Source organism: Macaca thibetana, chromosome 16 (genome assembly GCF_024542745.1).
Source record: "Macaca thibetana thibetana isolate TM-01 chromosome 16, ASM2454274v1, whole genome shotgun sequence".
NCBI classification, from domain to species: Eukaryota; Metazoa; Chordata; class Mammalia; order Primates; family Cercopithecidae; genus Macaca; species Macaca thibetana.
Window position 1 is genome coordinate 58,958,803 of NC_065593.1, and position 19,719 is coordinate 58,978,521.

At 48.2% G+C, this 19,719-nt stretch overlaps 1 protein-coding gene across 1 annotated transcript in view; it reads right to left on the reverse strand.

Annotated features, from left to right (window-relative positions):
- The window catches only part of RPTOR (regulatory associated protein of MTOR complex 1), a 425,447-nt gene that overhangs the window by 195,829 nt on the left and 209,899 nt on the right, over nt 1-19,719 (reverse strand). Inside the window, exon 6 of the mRNA XM_050764125.1 lies at nt 19,374-19,549. Coding sequence (XP_050620082.1) covers nt 19,374-19,549 — 176 coding nt within the window. The remainder of the gene's footprint in view (nt 1-19,373; nt 19,550-19,719) is intronic.

The window sequence follows — 19,719 nt, forward strand, 5'->3', positions numbered from 1 at the left end:
AGGAGAATCGCTTGAATCCAGGAGGCAGAGCTTGCAGTGAGCCGAGATCACGCCACTGCGCTCCAGCCTGAGAAGACAGAGTGAGACTCCATCTCAAAAAAAAAAAAAAAGTTTGGCAAAAGATACCAAGAGCTATATATACTTTGACCTATTGATCTTATTCCCAGAAATATATTCTAAGAAATAGTCCAAAATGGCCGGGTACAGTGGCTCACGCCTGTAATCCCAGCACTTTGGGAGGCCGAGGTGGGTGGATTACGGGGTCAGGAGATCGAGACCATCCTGGCTAACACGGTGAAACCCCGTCTCTACTAAAAATACAAAAAAAATTAACCAGGCGTGGTGACGGGCACCTGTAGTCCCAGCTACTCGGGAGGCTGAGGCAGGAGAATGGCATGAACCCGGGAGGTGGAGCTTGCAGTGAGCCAAGATTGCACCACTGCACTCCAGCCTAGGCGACAGGGCAAGACTGCATCTCAAAAAAAAAAAAAAAAAAAAAAAAGAAATAGTCCAAAATAAGAAAATATTATTATTTTTTTCTTTTAAGAGACAGGGTCTCACTCTATTGCTTCGACTGGAGTTGTTTTTTGCTTTTTAAGAGGTAGGGTCTTGCTATGTTGCCCAGGCTAGAGTACAGTGGTGCAATCATAGCTCATCATAACTTTAAACTCTTGGGCTCAAGTGATCCTCCCATTTCAGCTTTCCATGTAGCTGAGACTACGGCTGCATGCTACTGTGGCCAGCTAAGGAAAGACGAACAGGAAAAAAATCCTTGCAAGCACTATAATTTTATAAGAAGGAAATGATTAAGTAATACTATCTATAAATGTGATGGAATACTAAATTTGAAAATATCAGTAGCAATATAAGTGATCATCAGATTTAAAAACAATATGAAATACATAAAATTCCAAATAAGTAAAATTATGTGCATATATGGAGAAATGTATGAAGAATATGGAATCACGAAAACAGTGGATTCTGGGTAATTTTTCTTTCATTTCTTCCTTTTCATTGCTTACTATTATAATATTGTTTGTGCAATAAATTAAAAGAGAGCAAAGGCTCCCTCTGGGGTTCTTACAATGATGGGGGTATTTCCGGGTCACGTGGTTTGAGAGCCAAACATGTGGGCTGCGTCTGTTTTTCATCCTATGCCCAGCGACGCTGCACCCTTACGCCAGCACTTCTGCGCGGAGGAATCAACTTGATCTTCGGTGGAAACCACGGCTGGCTCTGTCCCCTGGCTTCTGCTGCACTTTAGTATTTCCAACATTCTCAACTACCCCCTGAAGCATCTGAGAAGAAGAAAACAACTCAAGAAGCCTAAAATCAAGGTAAAGAAAAGAGAAGACTGGGTGGGTGTGGGGGTCACACCTGCAGTCCCAGCACTTTGGAAAGCCGAGGTGAGAGGATTGCTTAAGGCCAGGGGTTTGAGACCATCCTGGGCAACATAGCAAGACCGCTACCTGTTCAAAAGAGAAAGAAAGAAGACTAACAAGAAGTCAAAGACAGAAGACTAAGAACAAGGAAAGTCACAGGAAGAAAGGAGAAAAACAGCACAGAGAAAATGGCTGAAAACAAGAAGAAAGTCGGAGTAAAAGCCCTGCAGAAAAGGCTTTCCCATCTTCTCCACTGCAGGAAACAGGTGTTCTGCCTTTGGGTTGAAGCAGTGGCTGGAAGCTCACCCCGCACAGGGCACGCAGCCCCGGGCTAGGCTTGTCGGGTGGCTGAGGGGCCAGACTTACACCAGGAGGATGCAGACAGCAAGACAGCAGGGGACCGACAGACACAGGCCCAGGAGCCCAAGGGAGGAAGGTGCAGAGACCCTGCCGGACCACACACAGGCAGGCCCGTGGAGGAAAAAGCCGCATTTTAAAGCAAGCAACTTAATTACCTGAAAACCTTCCACAGTAGAGGGGCAGAGAAAGGGAATGATGAATGACTTGAGGACAGACACTGTGTCCGCATCCTCCTTGATTTCTCTGTGGCATCTTACAGTCCCCTGCACACAGCGAGTCCTCGGGAAACACTGCGGGACTGCGGCGCCACAAATGCTACTTTTCACAGCTTCCCAGGGGCCGCCCCCATTCGGTCCCTGCTGAAAGCTCTATAAAGTCCCCAATGGGCAGCTGGTTCTCGTGTAAAGTACAGCACGGCATCAAGTAAAGTGATAACGTGTAATACCTTCAGCTCACATTGGCGAAGGCAGGCAGCATGGAATAGTGAAAATAACACAGGATTTGGGATCAGAAGATCCAGGCTCCTGTTTGGCTCTGCTATAAATGAAGCTGTCCACCCCGGACGGCCGCACACGGAGCATCTGGTACCTCTTCAGTAACACAGTGACGTTTTATGCACTACATCTGCTTTGACGAGTCCTGGGTTATTAGCAAGAGCGAATGTGACACCATATGGGAGAATACTCTCTGGATTGTGAAATATGACACAATTCATACTCAACAGCTTGCATTACATTGCGGGTCCACTTCCGAAGCACTCTCCCGTGCCGTCTGTGTCACACGGGAGCGTGAGCATCATCATCACACAGGCGCTGTCGAGAACCGAGAACTTAAGGGGAGTAGAGACGAGACCAGCTGACGTCCAGACTCCCAGAGTCCCCGCTTTCTCCGGATGTCACAGCACCCTTGATCACACCAACAGGACACGAGCCTTTTAAAAACTTGAGGTGTTTCTAATGAGCACAATGATCAGTGCTTCTTTCAACGAAGAAATAGAAAACTAGGGAGTGATGGTTTACATTAAAGCCTGACTCAGCCTTGTCCTTCTGACAGCCCGAGACGAGGGCCTCTGTCAGGGTTCGGCACCACACCCCCGGGGCAGGCCGGATAGCCCTGCGTGTCCACCGGGAGCTGTCTGGAGGGAATCAGAAGCGGTCAATGTCTGAGGGAGCTCTGTTGCACAACAGAACACACTGAACACAACCAGGCACTGAGCGTTCCTCTTCCACAAAGAACAGTTTGCTGGCAGCGCCACAGTGACTACACGTCCCCAGCAAGGCTACCCATCCGTCCCACCAGCCTGCCCAGGCGCCTGCCTGGAGGAGGGCCTGGTGCCAGAGGAAGCAAATCCAAGTAACATCTAGGAGCCGGCCAGCTCGGAGCAAGGCTGCAGGGCTGCCTCGTAAACAAACAGACCGGCCAGGCGTCGGCCAGGCCAGGCCTCGGCGAACGGTTCCAACCAAGTGCTCGGTGTAAAACACGCCCCCAGTGGCCTGCCTTGCAGCAAAGTACAGGCACAAATCAAAATAAAGGAAGGGCCTTTCCAACAAACTTCAAGTCCAACAATTGGCAAGGGAGTGAAAAAGAAGAAGAAAAACTGACCTATAAAAAGCAGAGACATTGTAAAGGACTGTCTTCCCATGCGCCCCCAGAATATACTGCTTCAACAACCATGGTGGATATTAAAACCCACTGCCAGAGGCGCTATTCACCAGAGTGGGATTTAGCTGCAACTGCAGTACACTGTTGCATCCGCAGTCTCTCTCTCTGTGGGAACAAAAGATCCCCACTAGCTGTGTCTCTCTCACAGTCCCTCTGGACTTTGGTGACAAACTGCGGTGAAGCGACAACGTCCAGGGCCAACAACAGCGCCTGCCCGCCTGTCCCAAGAGTGGTGGTGCTGCTCCTGGGCGGCCCTGTGTCACTGGCTCGGCCACACGCCTGCTTTCTCTGGCGGGAGAGACCCAGGAACAACTCTGTGCCTCTCCAATAGCACAGTGCCAGCGCACGCCACCTGCACACAAGGCTCTCCAATAGCACAGTGCCAGCGCACACCACCTGCACACACACGGCTCTCCAATAGCACAGTGCCAGCGCACACCACCTGCACACACGGCTCTCCAATAGCACAGTGCCAGCGCACACCACCTGCACACACGGCTCTTTGAGAAAATCTGATTTTAAAAGCCCTGCATGTATTAAGCCTTTTAAGTGGTGATGAGGAAGCAGAAGGTAATGACGAGCAGAGCTCTCAGGTCAGAAAACCCCGGTTCAAATTGCAGCCCTGGCCCTGCCCTTGCACAGCCCCAGGCAAGTTCACACCTTGATGTCTGGCTGCCATCACTTACCTTTCACTTACTTGATGAGGGTAATGGAACTATAAAATAGGAATTACTGAGATTAAAAGAAACAAAAAGTTTTAATATGCACCTAGTACTTAATAAAAATTAAATACACATTAGTCTGTTCCTTAAGATTTTTGCTCACAGATTCAATAATGACCTCACAGTGCTAGAGCTGGTGCTTTACTGAATGAAACAAAGTCCAAGCCATTGGATGAGCTGTGTGGCTGGTGAAGTCGCGCAGGAGAATGGGGGCAGCTGCCCCTCAGGGAGCCCGGGGGGGGGGTGGGGGCGGGGAAGAGACCAGGCATGCGATGGGGAGGGGAGGGGGTCCAGGCGTGTGGGGGGAGGGGGTAGGGAGACCAGGCGTGTAGGGGGAGGGGAGGGGGGTCCAGGCGTGGAGGGGGAGGGGAAGGGGGGGGGGTCCAGGCATGTGGGGGGAGGGGCAGAGAACCAGTCATGTAGGGGCAGGGGTGGGAGAACCAGTCATGTAGGGGGAGGGGCGGGGGAATCAGTCATGTAGGGGGAGGGGTGGGGGAACCAGTTATGTTGCGGGCAGCACTGGTGGTCCCTGCTGGACTGGGGTCAACCCAGCACCATTTGGGTCAAATGACAAGGAGGTCCAAGGGCTGCCCAAAACAATGACGTCTTCAGAAAAATTGCTATTGTTTTTGGATGTGATATTAAGGAAAGCAATCCAAGACAAAGATGTACATTTATATTTTAAAAGCAGCCAAACAGTGGCAGATGAAGGCAGGTGAACAGATTTCGACTCTGGCCTGTGCAGTCCAGGCCCTCATTCACGGCCCTGATACCTGAGGTGCCTCCACGCCTCTACGTACAGAAATTAGTGTCAGGCCTGTAATCCCAGCACTTGGGGAGGTTGCAGTTGGAGGACTGCTTGAGGCCAGGAGTTCAAGACCAGCCTGCACAATATAACAAGACCCCATTTCTACAAAAAATGTGAAAAATTAGCCGGGCACGGTGGTGTGCACCTACAATCCCAGCTACCAGGGAGCCTAGAAGGTCGAGGCTGCGGTAAGCTGTGACTGCCTTGCTACACTCCAGCTGGGGTGCCTGAGCGAGAAGAAGGGCAAGTCAGATCCAGCAGCAACAGCTTCCCCCATGTTGGGGGGCGGGGCCTGGAGCCAGGCATGGCAGTGACCAGCTGAGGGACACAGGGGTTCAGAACTCCTGGGAGATGCCAGCCGGCCTCCACCCACCCCCACCCCACCCAAGTCCGAATGGAGGCAGCAGGGTTTCCTGTGTCATTCCTAAGGCCTCTCAGGTGATGCCTTCCTTCCATTACACAGAAAAACAAGAAACACAAACAACCAGGGTAAACACCTGTGGCTGGGAGGGAGAGGGGCGTTCCAGGTAGAGAAGACCTGATTACAATGTTGAGGGCTGGACAGGAAGGGCAGAAAGCTTGGGAGGCACCCCCTTCCGTCCTGAAGCTTAATTGCACCTGGAGGGAAAGAACTAGGCAGTGAGGCCCAGGAGGGCCAGCGGGCAGCGGGAGTGTCCTCTTGCTGGGGTTGTCCTTTTGTTTTAGGCATGAGAGGTTTATGCAGGTGTAATGACGAGGAAAGTGCAGGCAGAGGGACAGCCTGAGGAAAGAGGGATTATCTCAGCGAGGTCAGGATGTGATAGCTGGATGCGCTGCAGTTTCTCACAGGCAGAAGAGTACGTCGAGAAGAGGGCCAAGAACACAGCCGGGGGAGATCATACATCCAGGTGCAGGAAGAGAAGCCAGTCAGAGAGTGGGAGCTACAGAGAGGCAGCCGCAGACCCCAGGGCGGGGAAGGAGGTGGTGGAGGGGGTGTCCCTTGCTTCAGCTCCGCAGCGGACTCCTCAGGGGCAAGGATTAGGAACAGGCCAGAGAGGCTGACAGCTCCGAAGGCAGCGATCGCCTCGACGGTTCTGGGAGAGCTCCTGGAGTGGCAGGAAGGCAGGGGGCTGCCCCGGGGCCGAGAGAGGCAGTACACACTGTATGCTGGGAGAAGCCCAGTGGCAACAGCAGCACAAACCAGACACACTAAGGGGAAGACGCACAATTTAAGGAAAGAGGTTGCTGGGCTTAGGTCAGTTGCCTTCTGTGCTTTGTTGCTGGTTCTGATGGGGAAATCTGAGTCCAAACATCTGTGGATTGGAAGGTGGGGGTCTTGCGGACAGCGAAAGTGAAGAGAGGAAGCGTCTGAGGCTGGTAAGTGGGAACCACAGGCTGAAAGCGCTACCAGCAGTGCGCTTTTCCTCATAGAGAATGCAAACAGCATGGCCTCTTGCATAGTAAGAGAAGATGTATTCACAACTGACAATATCGTTGTCCTCCGTTAAAAACGGTAGGTGACAGACATACCTGGATCCTGAACCCGCCTGTCCCTCCGACAGCCACCGCCATGCCCAGCTCCAAGCCTCACCCACCCGGGTGAGCTGCCCATGTCGGATGCAATTTGTTCCTCTGTGTTCCCAAGTGCCCTGGGCAGCTTCCTCAGGAGAGCCCGGACCACGCTGCCGCTGAGCTACGAACGTGGCTTCTCCAACAGGCTTCCATTTCCCGGAGGGCTGCTACGCTGCGGAGGCAGGTCCCTCCTAAAATTCCTGTCGGAACTGAGGACCCGAAGCGACAGTGCTAAGAGGCGGGGCTTTAGAAGATGGTTACATCCCAAGGCTCCACCGTCCTGAGTGGGATTGTAGCAACCTGATTTAAGGCGGGGGTGCTGGAGGAATGCAGCCTCTTCTGCCTTCTGCCATGTGAGGATGCGCGGTCCTCCCAGGAGGCCATGGGAAAAGACACCACCTCGAACGCAGAGAGCAGCCCTCACCTGACCCCAAAATCGCCGGTGCCTTGACCTGGGACTTCCAGCCTCCAGAACCGGGAGAAATAACTCTCTGTTCTTGATAAATTACCCAGTTTCGGGGGCCTGTCCAGCAGCACTGGTGGGCTGAGATAAGGGTGGAGACCCCCGTGTGACTGGCTCTGCAGGCCGGGCCAGCCCCTGCAGCTGCACAGCACGTACCACAAAGAAGGTGCTGCCAACAGAAGAAATCCCAGCCCGAGCTTCGTGGTCATGGACCCCACCCTCCCTCTCGTGTCCTGGCCACCATCCTTCTCTCAGATGCCACACTGGGCTGCTGGCCCAGATGCGTTCAGGCCTGTGAGCAGGTCAGGGTGAGTGCCTCACAATGCCTTTCTCCACCTCCTCTCACTGGTGAAACTTCACTCATCACAGGGGGTGGCACGAGGACGCCCCAGCAGCAGTGATGCTGCCTGCCTCCAAGGCAAGCACAAGGAGTGTCCCTAGTCTCTCCTCTGTCTCCAAGAAGAGCACTGATCAGAGGGAGCGCCTCTCCCTGGAGACCCTCTTTTCCTGGCGCACAGGGACTGTGGCTCATAACCCTCATGACGTAGGTGTTTACCAGCTACCTGGGCCAGGCCAGGAACTCAGAAGTTCTCATTGCACAGAGTCCTTTCAACCTGCGAATAAGCAGCACTCGGGCTGCTCCCAGCGACACTGGTGACAGTACTCAAAGTTAGGTTTAATGCCCAGTCTCAGAGTGCACTGAAATGGCTTCTGAATCCAGTTTAAATTGTTCTATGTACCGACTATGCATCTACAGCAACATTTACTCAGCAGTACAAATAACGAGAAACCAAAGGAGGCTAACGTCTCCTGGATTAATTCACACCATTTTATAACAAGGCTGGCAACACCATGCCACCATCCTTATGGGTTCACATGTCAGCTTGGTTCTGGCATGGGACACCGTGCCACCCTCCACACAGGCCTATATGATGGCATGGCTCTGGCATGGGACACACGCCACGCTCCATACAGGTCTATATGACAGCACGGTCCTGGGGTTCCAACAATGATGCCATCGAGACAGGCATTACCGATTCCATCTCAGCACAAGTCAAATGAGGATGAAAATGGCTTCTGCAATACACTGCCCAGTTTAACACAAGTCAAATGACCACTTTTTTTATTTACAAAAGGGCCATGAACGCCTACTATGAAATATGGAGCTGAATGCACTGCCAGTTTTTGCATGCAATGTGACCTAACGTCACTGATTAAATACAGAGGCATGTGCATGCTTAGGCACATAAAGCAGAAAAGAAGCCAAACTACCACTAAAATGCCCAGAAGTTTAAGAAGAAGATACAAAGAGGCAAACAAGTAGTTAACGGGTCATTGTGTGATAAATGTGATATAAATCCGTTGTTCAGCAGGTATGATTTCAAACAAGCACTGAAGCTAATTTGGAACATAGTGATGATGGCATCAAACAGGAGACAACAAACGCCTTTCTTCCCATTAGACACGGACAGTGAGGAGGCCTGGGACAGGCAGGAGTGAGGCCAGGGGCTGAGCACTCTTTCCCGTGCAGTATTCCACCCAAGCTGATTTCTGAGAATTACACGAATAACTCAGTAGCTATGGGAGACCCACTGTGGGCTCGACTGCATAGTCTTAATTCTTTTCTGAATGTTCCTTTTATGTTAAAAGAATACTCTGTGTACACTTGCTACCCTTGAGTCCTTCAGACACATTTCACATGGATGCATTCAAATGCTCACAAAGTCTTTGGGACTCACTAAGCGGCCTACTGGGACTCCAAGTGAGATCATGCACTCCCTGGCTCTCCTGTTAGACGGAGATGGGAGAAGGAAATGTGAGCCGACGGTGAATGACTAGAAGGGAAGTCCTAACATGAACCAAAAACATAAAGGCAAGCAGCTCTTAAAAAAAAATTCAGGGGCCAGTGCAGTGGCTCACGCCTGTAATCCCAGCACTTTGGGAGGTCTAGGTGGGCGGATCGTGACGTCAGGAAATTGAGACCATCCTGATTAACATGGTGAAACTCCATCTCTACTAAAAATACAAAAATCAGCCGAGCGTGGTGGTGGGTGCCTGTAGTCCCAGCTGCTCGGAAGGCTGAGGCAGGAGAATCACTTGAACCAGGGAGGCAGAGGTTGCAGTGAGCTGAGATTGCGCCATTGCACTCCAGCCTGGCGACAGAGCAAGACTCCGTCTCAAAAATAATAAAATAAAATAAAAAACATAAAAAAATTCATGTAACACTTTTTCTTAGGGAAATAAGGTGATTTTTAAAAGGCCCTAGGTGCATAAAATTTGGTCAAATTAGTCAATAGTTAGGCAGTGGCCTTACAAGTATTTTTTTGGCTTTTACCATTACTAATTACACTGAGCCTTGGGACAGCAATTTGATATAGTCAGCAGATATTTAAAAATTTCACAAAGGTTGTCTGTCTACTCTGTTCAGTCTTAAAAGTTTGGCAGAATTCACTAGTAAAGGTATCTGGGTGGGGGGTTATCTTTGTATGGTTGTTAACCAGAAATTTAATTTCCTTAAGAGATATATCCTATCCAAATTTTCTTTTTCTTCTTCTGTCAGATTTGATAACTTGTGTCTTTCACAGAATTTATCCATTGCATCTAAGATGAAGAATTTACTGGCATATGGTCCTTCATGATTAAAATGATTCCCTTATTCTCCTTTTATTTATTAATTTTCGATTTTGGAGACAGGGTCTCACTCTGTGGTCTATGCTGGGCTGCAGTGATCACGTCAGCCATGATTCCTCTCACGGCTGCACAGAGGTATCACACCTCTCATACCTCACATGCTCACTGCAGCCTTGATCCCTCTCAGCTCAGGTGATCCTCCCACCTCAGCCTCCCAAGTAGCTGGGACTACAAGCATGTGTCACCACGCACTGGTAATTTTTGTATTTTTTTGCAGAAATGGGGTTTTGCTATGTTGCCCAGGCTGGTCTTGAACTCCTGGGCTCAAGCAATCCACCTGCCTCAGCCTCCCGAAGTGCTGGGATTACAGGCGTGTGCCCTCGCACCTGGCCCCTTACTCTCCTTTTAACGTCTGTAGGATCAGAAAGGATGTGCCCTCCTTCATTTCTGATGAAGGTCATTTGTATCTTTCCTCTATTTTTTTTTGAGCACTGTATGAAAAGTTTTGACAATTTTAATGAACCTTTCAAAAACTATAAACTAGTTTCATGAATTTTCACAAGTTTTTGGGTCGATTTCTGTTTACTTTTGCTCTTTATCATTTCTTTTCTTCTACTTACTTAGGGTTTATTCTTTTTTTTTTCTGGTCTTAAAGAAAAACTTAGACCATGTATTTGAGAGTTTTCTAATTAAAAACTATAAATGGCATTAAATTTTGAGATCAATTATTGCTGGTATATGAACACCTAGTTCAGTAATGATGCCTGTTGCTTTCCATAGTGACAAACAGTGAGCTTACAAATAGCAGTAAGAAAGGGTATAGTGCACACCTCTAGGTGGACCTTTGCAAGCATTTCTATATACTGCTAACAAAGAAAAAGGACTGCCAACTAAACAGGTACGTTACTTATTGTAAGATCCTCCTGGACCTCAGATATGTTAAGCGTGAAAATGCACATGCTGGATCAGGCGTGGTGGCTCATGCCTGGAATCCCAGCACTTTGGGAGGCTAAAGCAGAAGGACCACTTGAGCCCAGGAGTTCAAGGATGCAGTGAGCTATGACTGTATCACGGCGCTCCCACAGAAGTAAAAGTGAGAGACCCTGTCTCTATTTTTTAAAAAAGGACCAGATGTGGTGCCTCACACGCTTGTAATCCCAGCACTTTGTAAGGCCGAGGTCTGAGGATCTCTTGAGCGTAGGAGTTCAAGACCAGCCTAGGCGACATGGTGAAACACAGTCTCTACAAAAGACACAAAAACTAGTCGGGTATGGTGGCATACAACTGTAGTCCCAGTTACTTGGGGGGCTGAGGCGGGAGGATTGCTTGAGCTCGAGAAGTTGAGGCTGCAGTGAGCCATGTTCACACCACTGCACTCCTGCTGGGATGACAAAGCAAGATCATGTCTCAAAAAATAAAAAAAGCACATGCTAGAATCAGTGAATTATGTTAGATGACCCTTACTGTAAACAGAAAACTACAAATGTTCACATTCCTTCTGCTGGTTATGGAGTTATCTTGTCTTACTGGGGGTCAGGAATTCTAATACTGTTTTAGTGCTAGAATCTTTGCCTTATTCCCAGCTTCGAAGGGAAGACGTCTCAAGTCCCTCCACTAGGCTGATTTGCTGAAGAGCTCTGACGTTGCCTTTACCAAGTTAAGTAAGTCATGGTAACCTGCATTTAGACATGAGAGACTACCGATGACAGTGATCTCAACTTCCTCCATAACGAGAGAAAAAGAACAGGACAAGGACGGAGAGCCCCAGGAAGGAAATCATAGCAAATGAGAGGCGCTGGGCATGAGAAGAGAAGCGGAACAACCACAGTGGAGGCTGTCAGTTCGGGGGCCCAGGCACCCAGCTTTGAATCCTGGCTCCACCAGTTACTCTCCAAGCAACCTGAACTTCCTCATCCTGAAAGCAGCACTAATGCTAGTCCACACCTCACAGGCATGTGGTGTTAGATGAGTTCATTAGTGGAATGGCTCCAGCGATGCTTGACAAATGCTAACTACTGTTACCCCTGTAACTGTAAAATGTCAACCAAAAAGAAACAGTTGGACAAGTGGTAAGTGGCTCAGCAGAGGTGAGAGAAGTGAAGTCTTCGACCTGGATGGTGCAAAGTCAAAATGAAGCACTCAGCTCTCAAAGCCTGGTATGAGCAAGGATCAAGAACGGAGACAACCAGGTCTCTCGAAGGAAGAACGGAGAGCAAGTGCCCAGCTGAAAACCTGGGAGAAGAGTGTCCAGAGGCCCCGGACGCCTCTTCCCATACCGGCCCCGGACGCCTCTTCCCATACCGGCCCCGGACGCCTCTTCCCATACCGGCAGGGCTCTCAGGCAATGACCCTCTGGATACAGAGACGCAGCGGACAGCGTAGGGTTGCCTTATCTTCCAGATTCACTCTCTTCATTTTGCTTTTCATCTGCTTATTGCAGTTTTCCCCTGGCTCTTTGAGGCGAACATTTAATTTTTCTTGTTTTTTTAATCTTTGTTTTCTGACTAAACGTATTAAATCCTCGCCTGCTTTGGCTATATACACCCCACAGACAGGAAAAGTGCTATTACTAACATCTGGCTGTATTTTATCAGTTTTAAAGTATTTCCCCTTTAATCCAAGGATTTTAAGATTTTAGTTTTCAGACTTTTGTTAAAGCTGTCCTTTTGTTACTGAGTTCTAGCTTCATTGTGTGTGGTCTGCCATGGAGTTTACATGAAGCTGATGCTTCTGGATTAGTAAAGCTTTCTTTGTAGTCACGTGCATGATTTATTTCTGTGAATGGTCCGCATATGTCCACATTCCCCGCTGGATGTATGGCCCTGTGTGCCTCTATGAGGTCTGGCTAATTAATTCGGTGACTAAAGGCTTCTCTGTTGTGCTTCCTTTGTCTGTACTTGGTATCTCTGTATCTGAGCACATTTCTCATTCATCTGCTTCGATCCATACTTACTTCAGTTCTCATCTTACCTAGTTCAAGGCCATGTTGTCAGATGCACACGGATTCATGACCAGTATATACCTTCCTGCTTTCCTGTTCCTTTTACCACAATACAACATTTTTCTTTGCCCGTTTCAATAATTTATCTCAGCTTCTGCTTTGAGTCATATTGGAACTAGCCACTTCAGATTTCTTTTAGCTCATATTTCTCTTTTTTATCCTTTGATTTCCAACCTTTGAAAGGGGTCTTGCCCCATCACCCAGACTGGAGTGCGGTGGTGCGATCACAGCTCACTGCAGCCTTGAACTCCTGGGCTCAAGTGATCCTCCTGCCTTAGGCTCCGGGGGAGCTGAGACCACAGGCGTAAGCCACCATGTCCAGCTAATTTTTAAATTTTTAGTAGAGACAGGGTCTTGCTGTTTTGCCCAGGCTTAAATGTTTTGCTTTAAATGTGTGTCTCATGGACAAGAGACTGCGGTATCATAATTTTATCCAACACAAGAATCATGGCCCTTTGAGAGGTGAGTTCAATTCATTTACAGTTACAACTTTACTCGAAAACATTTTAGCCATCATATCTTACACTTTCTATTTACTAAGCTTGTCTTTTCTCCTTTTCTACCTTTTTTTAGAGAGGAGAAAATTTTCTTTCCTTAGATATTTAAACTTTGTCTCTGCCTCTCGCTTTTCTCCCCTTCCCTCTAGCTCCGTCCTTTTGCTGGGAATTCCTCAAACAAGCTTCCCAACTTCCTGGTTTATTCTTGGCCCTATCTATAATGTTGCTTTTCAATCTATCTCTCTCCAGTTATTCCACTAATTACATTTTTCATACTCAACGCTTCCAACTGATCTTTCTTCCTGTTTCTTCTTATTTCCAATTGTTTTTTATCACTTTGAATATATTTATTATTGGATTGCTTCTTGCTTCTCTTTTCACAAGGGCGGTGGGACAAACCCTCTTTCCTCCCTCTTATTTTCCTTCTGAGCCCCAGACACAGCACAGCAGGCCGTGTATATCAAGGGCAATTGGGAGGAGAGCCGAGCGCCCTCAGCCTCACCTGCACCCTGGGGCCCTCACCAGCTCCACTGTCTCCTCCGGTCTCACCCCTCACCCCAACCCCCAGTGGGGACCCAGCCATCTCAAGGGAGCAGCAAGGTCTCTGGCTGTGCTGCTGAGTGGGCTCCCTCCAGGATCCATCAATCTCCCTCTTTCCTGTGGCACCCGAGGACAGGGTTCAGCCGGGGAGTCAGCAGCCCGTGCCCCTCCGTCTGCTTCAATTCCCTTTCTTACCGCATCCATCAGATGGTTTTTACATGTCATCTTTTTAAAAGGGAGCTCTATTACAATACATTATGATATTCATCTTAATTGAGTGTATGTCAAGAGACTGGAACAGTGAGAGAACACTGTCTAGTTTGGGGAGAAAAAAATATTCTTTGGAAACGGCCTGGAAGCCGCCGCGGGGACTGTGTGAGATCCATGATGCTGAGGCTCTACTGTGAAAGGCTCCACATCATAAAGCTGTTTCTCCAGATGCGAATTCCAAATTAAACTCGCCTACTACTAAGGTCTAAGATAGAGTGGGATACTACAAAAGAGCATTTTATTCAATAATGTGTCCCGGTTACTTCACCCTCTGGGAGGACCAGTGAGCTCCTCTCCCTTCACACAACGCGCGAAGACACAGTCATCAGACTGTTGTTGAAAGGAAGCGGCAAAAGACCCGAGAGCACTGAATGGGCAGAACACAGTGTGTTCGCTGGCAAAGCAGATATATTTTAGAAGACTCCTTGGAGAACAAATGGTTAACTCTATCATCAAAACCACAAGAATTTATGTTTCTAAAGGTAATTCTGAATGATTCTTGGTTGAGTCATCAAGAAAAAATACGAAGGAAATGTCACAGCAAATGTCTGAAATGAGACAGGCACTGCAAACCGCTTAGCCTGGCCAGATAGAGCCACGCTGAGCCTCCACCCCACCTGCGCGCCAGGAGATCTGTGCATCTTCCGTCCCCTGCAGGCAATGCGGGAGCAAAACTTTCCACGCTGACAAATCCACGTTAATGCTCTATCATGAACATTTATACTCCTGGAAATCCTTCAACTTAATTGAAAGAAAGGAAATAAGTTTTTTGACCTCTTTTCAATCGAAAATAATATCTATCATTTTCATTAATAGACAATACTAGTGCACACAGCACAGTGCAATAGACATCAATCTGTTTTATAGCAAGTCCCACAGCAAATTAAGTCCCACTGGGTTATAATTTTCAGTAGTATACAAATAGACCCATAATAAATCTAAAATGGTATTATGCCACTCAATCAAAGAAGTAGAAAACAGCCAAGGGAAAAAATATATTTTGGATTCTTACACTGTATTGACGTACATGGTGAGTAAGATAATAATTTATATGGAAAGTAATATCATTGCTCATTTTGGAATTATTGAAATCAGTTTTTGAAAATGAAAAAGACTGAGGCAAAAATGAAAAAAAATTAAGAGAACAATATCTTCCAACAACTAGTTCATCACCAAATAAGATTCATAAATACACTTGCCACCAAATACACATGTACACATTTTGTCCAAATGAAGCAAAGCTGTATGCTATTTACCCAGCACACCGCGTTCTGCAGCAGCTGTGCCAGCATAATGAGAGCAGCGTGCTTAGAAACCGTTCTCTTATTTACATAGTAAAGGGAGGGAGAGAGGGAGGGAATCTACCTTCCTGAGCATCGTCCTTCTCTAGGTCACCTGCCAACCGGGCAGACACGCACAGCCGTCATCTGCAGCCCAATCCTGGTTCCCTTTTCTGGAGCAGGAAGTGCCAAGCTACAGCTCCCGGGCCAAATCTGGCCAACTGCCTGTTTTCTTAAAGAAAACTTGACGGAGGCCTGGTGCGGTGGCTCATGCCTGTAATCCCAGCACTTTGGAAGGCTGAGGCAGGCGGATCAACTGAGGTCAGGAGTTTGAGATCAGCCTGGCCAACATGGTAAAACCTCGCCTCTACTAAAAATACAAAAATTAGCCAGGCATGGTGGCAGGTGCCTATAGTCCCAGCTACTCAGGAGGCTGAGGCAGGAGAATCGCTTGAACCAAGAAGGCAGAGGTTGCAGTGAGCTGAGATCGCACCACTGCACTTCAGCCTAGGCAACAGAGCAAGACTTGGTCTCAAAAAAAAAAAAAGAAAAAAAGAAAAAAAGAAAAAAGAAAAAAGCAAGCTTGACTGGAACACAGCCATGCTCATTGGTTTATCTATTGCCTGTGGCTCTTTCGTGCGGCCAACAGCAGACTTGGGACTGTCTGGCCCGAAAAGCCTAACCCAAGTGCGTCTGCCCCTTCACAGAACCAGGTCTGCCTACTTCCATCAGAGTGCTAGGCTGAGCCTTCCCACCCTCATACTCCTGATGCCTAAGTCCTAAAGCCCTAGGCTCTGGCTAAATAAAACATGGAACTTCAACATAGTAAATAGTAAAATGATACTTACTAAGAGTCTCTAATGATCTAGGGCAGGGAACTCTAGTATAATGCTAAGGGTTAAGGATATGAAATAGTAAATTCTGTCCACTTACATCACTGCAAAAGGTACATGCACAGAAAAAAGGCCAACAGGCAATACATCAAAAAGTGAACACTAGTTGTCCTTAGATGGTAAAATCTTGGATAATTTTTTTCTACTTTTAACTTTTTAGTAATTTTCTGAAAAGAATGTATATTTCATTTTTAATTAGAAAATAAATTGACTTTTCAAAATGAAAAAATAAAACTGTAATCCTAAAAACATGTAATTACTGTCTGACAAACGATCTCATTCTTCCACTGGGGGGAAAAAAAAAAACCCCTGGTGGTTTTTAACTTAGCTCACACAAAACTACACATTTCACTTGATAATTCTTTAATGAACATAGTCCATTACCACTCACAGGCTACAGACACCCAGCAAAATGTCATGTTCAACCTAATTTCAGCACTTCAGTATGGGAGAAAGCAGTTTACTGTAAAAGAGCTGCCACCTGAGACACCGCTCAATTGTTCCAGGCAGTGGTTATCTGATGACCACTGTCTGCCACTGTGGCATATTGATTTCAAAGTCCCTCTTATGGTAACTGTATCGGTTTGTTTTTTACTGCACTTCCTACTAAATGCTTACTTTAAAAAATCTGACTGTGTCCTAACTCCTACAAAGATTTCAGAGGCTACTGGGATGATGCATCACGTCTTGGTAGAGAGAAAGCACATTTCCCAATCAAAGGGCAGGTACCCATTTTAGAAATAACAAGGCCAGCAGCCCTCAGTGTGAAAGCCGGCTTCTTTATTTTATTTTATTTTACAGATGGGGTTTCCCTGTGTTCCCAGGGCTGGTCTCAAACTTCTGGGCTCAAATGATCCTCCTGCCTCAGCCTTCCGAGTAGCTGGGACTACAGGACGCACTGCCACATCTGGCCCAGGCGTCTTTAGGAGGGCACGGCTGTGCGCGGAGGGAAGCCAAGTCCTTCCCACTCGTGGCGGGAGAAGGAAGTGCCTGAGAGACACCTGTCTACTCGAGGAAATGCACTGGGTTTGTGCTTGTTCTCTCAACACGGGACGCCTCCAGTCTGCATGTTGGGGCCTCTATCTCCCTACTCTGCATCTCCTGGCTTTTCTATTTCCCATCTCGATCCTTTCCCATGGCCTCCTGTGAGCCCCCACTGTAGCCTTCCAGGCCATTCATTTGGCTCCAGCGGTGTTTCTCCTGCTATGGGTCCTATCTACTGTGTTCTTTATTTCAAACATTACAGCGCGCCAGTGTTCCCGAAGCAAGGACGCCAGTGTAACAACTGTCAGCACACACAGAAAGCGCCTTCATACAAACCAGAAATTAGGTGAGCGCTCATAGTACCCGGTTCAGCTTCATGTTGTTGAAAGAGGCACTGAGAGGCAGAAAAAACAGTCTTAAAAAGAAAAGATAAATGTTTGAGGTGATGGATAAGTTGGATAGATCCCAGTTACCCTGATTTTGATTGTTATGCATTGTATGCATGGATCAAAATATCACCTGGACCCCCAAAATACATACAACTATCATATATCAATTTAAAGAATGCAAAGCAAATTCATTATAAGTTACTCAGTCTGTTGTATGCTGTTATAGCAACACAAAACAGACAGACAGACAAGAAAAAGTACTATAAAAGAAGAACCAAGCAGAAAATCACCCAGGGGCCTGTAGGCTGAAGCTTCTGCAGACGCACAATGGACACTGCCAGGGAACAGGCCTCATTCCCACTCATTTTCCCGTCCCCCACTCCTGATTTCCTGCATGACTGCTTCGGTGCGCCCGAAGATAGGAAGTGGATCGAGATGGTGGAATAAAAGGCTCCACCAGTCCCATGTTGGCCAGGCTAGTCTCGAACTCCTGGCCTCAAGTAGGACTGTGGGTGAGAAGGCAGTAGACTGTCCGGAGTGTTAGGTCATCTTGACAGAAGCCTCAAGAGTGTCCTCGGCCGACAAGCAATCTGCCTGCCTACCCTCCCAAAGCATTGGGGTTACAGGCGTGAGCCACTGCACTTGCTATTTTTCTATTTTCTTTTTAGAGACAGGGTCTCCCTATGTTGCCCAGGCTGGTCTCAAGCTCCTGTGCTCAAGGGATCCTCCTGCCTCAGCCTCCTAAGGTGCTAGGATTACAGGTGTGAGCTACCACGCACAGCCCTCTTCCCTTCATCTCCAACTATTTTGGGGTAACAGTAAAAGGAGGTCTCTCCCTGAGTGGAAACCTGCAGCCCCCAAGTCTCGGGGGGAGGGCTAGGGACAGTTAGTGTGAGGGCTGCGCCACAGTCACCCCAACATCATGAACCCCCAGCCCTGGGGTCTGGGATCAATTTGGACTTGGCTGCAGAGGCAGAGCAGGAAGGCCAAGTTTTCCTCCACCTAGCAGTTAAGGACACACTCATGCAGCCTTTCCCCTCTGGCCCTTCCCAGGGGGTCCCTGGGGGCCCTTACTTTGCTGTACTGTTAGCCCCCTGTGTCCACCCAGGGCTGCGGGTGAGAAGGCAGGAGACTGTCTGGAGTGTTAGGCCGTCTTGACAGAAGCCTCAAGAGCGTCCTCGGCCGACAGCACGGTGTCTCCTGCACAGCGGCACCATTCGCACGGCACCTCAAGAGAGAGGTGTTTATCTACTAGCCGGTAACAGCCACGACAGACAAGCTTTTCAGCAAAACATAAAATGGGAAAGTAGATATTAAAGAGTGGCAAGATGGTCTAGGGGAGAATATTGAATTTGGAAGCAGGAAACACACACATCCCATTGTGCGTCCTGCCGGTGATGTCGGAGCTGAAATGTGGCTTCTACCATCTTGGAATATCACACACATTTCTTCAGTTATGTTCCCAATGGCTATAACTTTTAAAAACGATGGAGATAGAAAAATCATGGCTTTTATTTCATTGCTAAAAATAAATTGAAAGATTACGCTTCAACTCAAGCAAGGGATTAAATGACTTCCTTTTTCATAGTAGCCTTTTCTTCCCCCGAAAGAAAGTCCAGTTTCCAGTGTGACCGATCCTGGTACTAAAGACGCCTCCGAAACGCACAAAGGTAAGGAGAGGCTGTTCTTGGAAATCACAAAGCAGCGAGCTACCCACAAACAGATCAGAAGGAAGAAAGGATCCTGAACTCTCAAAGAGTAAAACCCAAGCCTCCGCCGGGAATCCTGAATCCTGAATGACACAAAGAGAAGACGGGGTACACTCATGTCTGTCACGTGGGCTCCTGGGACGATGTGAATGCCTGGGGCCCACATGGGCTGGGATTCCTGTGGGAGAGCCCAGGTGAGTGGGTCCCAGGGGCACAGCAGGGGCCACTCACCAGCGCAGGGCGATCTTGATGGGGGTGGTGAGGCAGGAGGTGAACAGGTCAGCCGGGAGGTCGGGGATCATGGGCAGCAGCTCGGTGGCCTCGCAGGCTGCCAGCTGGATGCAGTTTTTCATCGACGGAGGCAAAGGCATCTGAGCAAGAGGGTGATTTGGGTTGATTGCAGCTACCTAAAGGGCAGAACATTTGGGAAAAGAGAGTGTGACTTAGCTGCTGGTCACAACCAAAGAGTAAGCTGGAGCTGTAACACAGAAGGAAAGAAGATATCAACTCAGGCGGTCAGTTTTCACCAGAAAGTCCTCTGGAGAGAGGCACCGCTGCTGAACTGTCTCTGGAGGCT